Raw genomic sequence first — 2,822 nt, forward strand, 5'->3', positions numbered from 1 at the left:
CCCCCCCACCCCACACACCTTCATACACACCTTCCACCCCGCCACCCTTCCTGACTCGAATTGCCCCAGGCCCAGCTTGAACTTAACCCGCAAAACGGCCAAAGTTACTTTGAGTTTTCGTAAGAATTTTTACAGCAACTCCATGTATCGATCGATCCAGCCGGCCCTCTTGTTAATGTTATCAGATGTGTGTCAAAAATTGTTCAGCGAGCCTGTTGCTAATGTGCTAACAATCTAACAACAGCGACTCCTATTTTTGCCAAGCGCCCCAAAGACAGGAAGAGCAAGGCGGCAAGCGGCAAGCAACTTTCGCCAAGGGAAAGGGTACCGCTACACCGCTTTGATATGCAAATAAGTCGGGGCATGCTTTGCGCTTGTGGTATCGTAGAAACCTGTAAACAGTCCAAGATGGCTGCCTGCTTGCAGGCACTCGCAGAGCTGCATTGACGAGATCCAGTTTTGTGCTGGAGTTTGTCTCAAAGAGTTGTGTTTTTCTCACTTTTGGATGCTGGACATTTTACTAGGATATAAGAGAAATTCTGAAAACTAAAAATGTCTGCAGATCCACAAGCAAGTGGAAAAGAACGCCAAAAGAGCGCCGAGAAAAACAAATCCCGGCTTGCTGCTTTGGCGCCAGGGGAAAACATAAAAGAGAAACAGGTAGGCCTATGATCGTAATGTATGTTGGTAACACGATCCTTTATTGTTACTACTTTTAATAAAAGGATAGGAAATGGGCAACTTTTATAGTAGATAACTGTAAAGAATGTAATTTGTGCCCGTAGTTTTGTGTCACTATACATGACTTTACTTGGGTAATAGTAATACAATACATAGCATAGACATAGCCATAGGCCTAATAAATAATACATGCATTTCGAATCTAGATTCTAGATCTAGATCTAGATCTTCAACTTCTATAGGCCAGCTACTGCTGGCTAGTCTATGCTATTGACTTGAGTCATGGTTCTCCTATGTCTTTAGTTTGAGTAGTTTTTGTTCATTTTCCTTACATTAAACCATTTAAACACTTTCCACCCTCGCAGAGTGCATAACACGACTTAGAATCTATCCCCAGGGACTAGGATGCAGATGTGGAAGATCTAGATCTACATCTGTACTAGATCTACACCTGTATCTCGGCAAAAATACCTCAATCATTATGAAATTTTCAAAAGGCTTACTGACTGAGAAAACTGAAAAGTAAAATCGCATGTTCACCTAAAAAGGAATTAGAATCGGAACTGAAAACATTAGGCCTCAGATCTAGCTCATTCATCACCTGAATTCTCATTATAATGGCGTAAGAGTAAAGCAGCACTCATGCTAGGTCTACTCGACATTCAAAATAAGAAATTACTCCAATTGTTGTATACAAACTAATTTTCGACCTCAAAGGCCACACAAACCTTTCAGAAAGGAAATTCAACTTTAACACGTTGCATATGTCAAAAAGGAGGTCATTTTTACGTTTTTGTTGCTATATCACACTGTCGCTGATCAGCGTCCCGTAAATGTTGTAAAGTTGTGGGAAAGGCAAGTCAAATGAACATTTTATAAGAAAAAAAAAATTAGGGAGAGATAAAGATATATATATATATATATAGAGAGAGAGAGAGAGAGAGAGAGAGATTCATTTTCATTTTGACTTTACTTTTGTATTCATTCTTGATTTACAAGCTGAGCAGAAATCTGACTCTTGGGGGACTTGGCGTACCTATTTCTGTCTTTATGAAATGTCTTTATAAAATGGTGAACTTGGTTTCAACTTGCGGAGTACAGCATTGTTGCTACTGTTCTACCTACTGTGGGTTTTTTTTTTTCCAAAGATGGCATAGCGTAGGCCCTATACTCCTCTTTTTTTGACAATGTATACATAAAAAGGCTGTTTTAGTGAAAAACCAGGGGATGATAATGTTACCTAAGGATATTTTGCTCAGATTGCCTCGCACACCAAAGTTGGTACCATTCTTTATTATTTTTTTCTTTTGGTTTCCAAGCCAAGTTTCTAATGAACAAGACGACTTTGATACCTAGTGAAGTGTTATGCTGAAAGAAGTACCAATACTAACAGGGAAAAATAAGGGTCTCAGTGTAGGTTCTTTAACTCATTGAGTGGTTGTTAAGAGTCTATGACGGAAACAGCAATATTGAACTTGACAACTAGATCTAAATGTATTTATGCATGGATCACAAAATTTTGGATTATTCAAACAGCACAAAGAGTATTCACTTTTATTAGAATTGTGATATCTTCGAAGTTCCTACAATGCTTTTATGTTTTTTTTAGTTGTTCTGAAGGATTTCTAGTTCTTACTCTGAAATCCTGAACAAATCCATGATTATTTAAAAATCAAAATGCTGTACAGTCCACTAGAACAGTGTTTTGTAAGTTTTTTCTCATTTATGAAATGTCATTCCAAATTTCATTAGACATTTGTGTCACCCTTGGCAAGGGGTAAACACACTCATCTAACGGAACACACACTGAGCTCTGAGCTGGTTTGACGGTCTGCTGCACTGTTTACATAAGAGATAAGCTTGTTCCAGCTCTACATTGGTGTAAGAGAGAAGGCTTGGCAATGACCAAGGCACCATAGTGTTCTTGTTTGGACTGGTGCCAAGAAACTTAGATCTTACCTTGCCACTAAGTGCTTTAGGGATAAATGCTAGGGGAAATTGATTGTGTGGCTGAGGCATTGTGTGGCACAAGATAAGCAAACTTAATAAAGCCTGGTCTTTGTTCTTCATTTGTCTGACATAGGTTACAAACGAATTCTTGAAGAATTTTGTTATTAGATTTTTTAAATTACAGTGCCGGG

General features: G+C 38.7%; 1 protein-coding gene across 1 annotated transcript in view; it reads left to right on the plus strand.

Moving 5' to 3' along the window:
- Positions 1 to 268: 268 nt before the first annotated feature.
- The window catches only part of LOC101864163 (dynein heavy chain 5, axonemal), a gene marked incomplete in the record, with an annotated part of 108,174 nt that continues 105,620 nt past the window's right edge, over positions 269 to 2,822 (plus strand). The window contains 1 exon segment of the mRNA XM_013085493.2: positions 269 to 660. Within this exon segment, the coding sequence (XP_012940947.1) occupies positions 553 to 660 (108 nt within the window).

Source organism: Aplysia californica, unplaced genomic scaffold, assembly GCF_000002075.1.
Source record: "Aplysia californica isolate F4 #8 unplaced genomic scaffold, AplCal3.0 scaffold00380, whole genome shotgun sequence".
Classification (NCBI taxonomy): Eukaryota; Metazoa; Mollusca; class Gastropoda; order Aplysiida; family Aplysiidae; genus Aplysia; species Aplysia californica.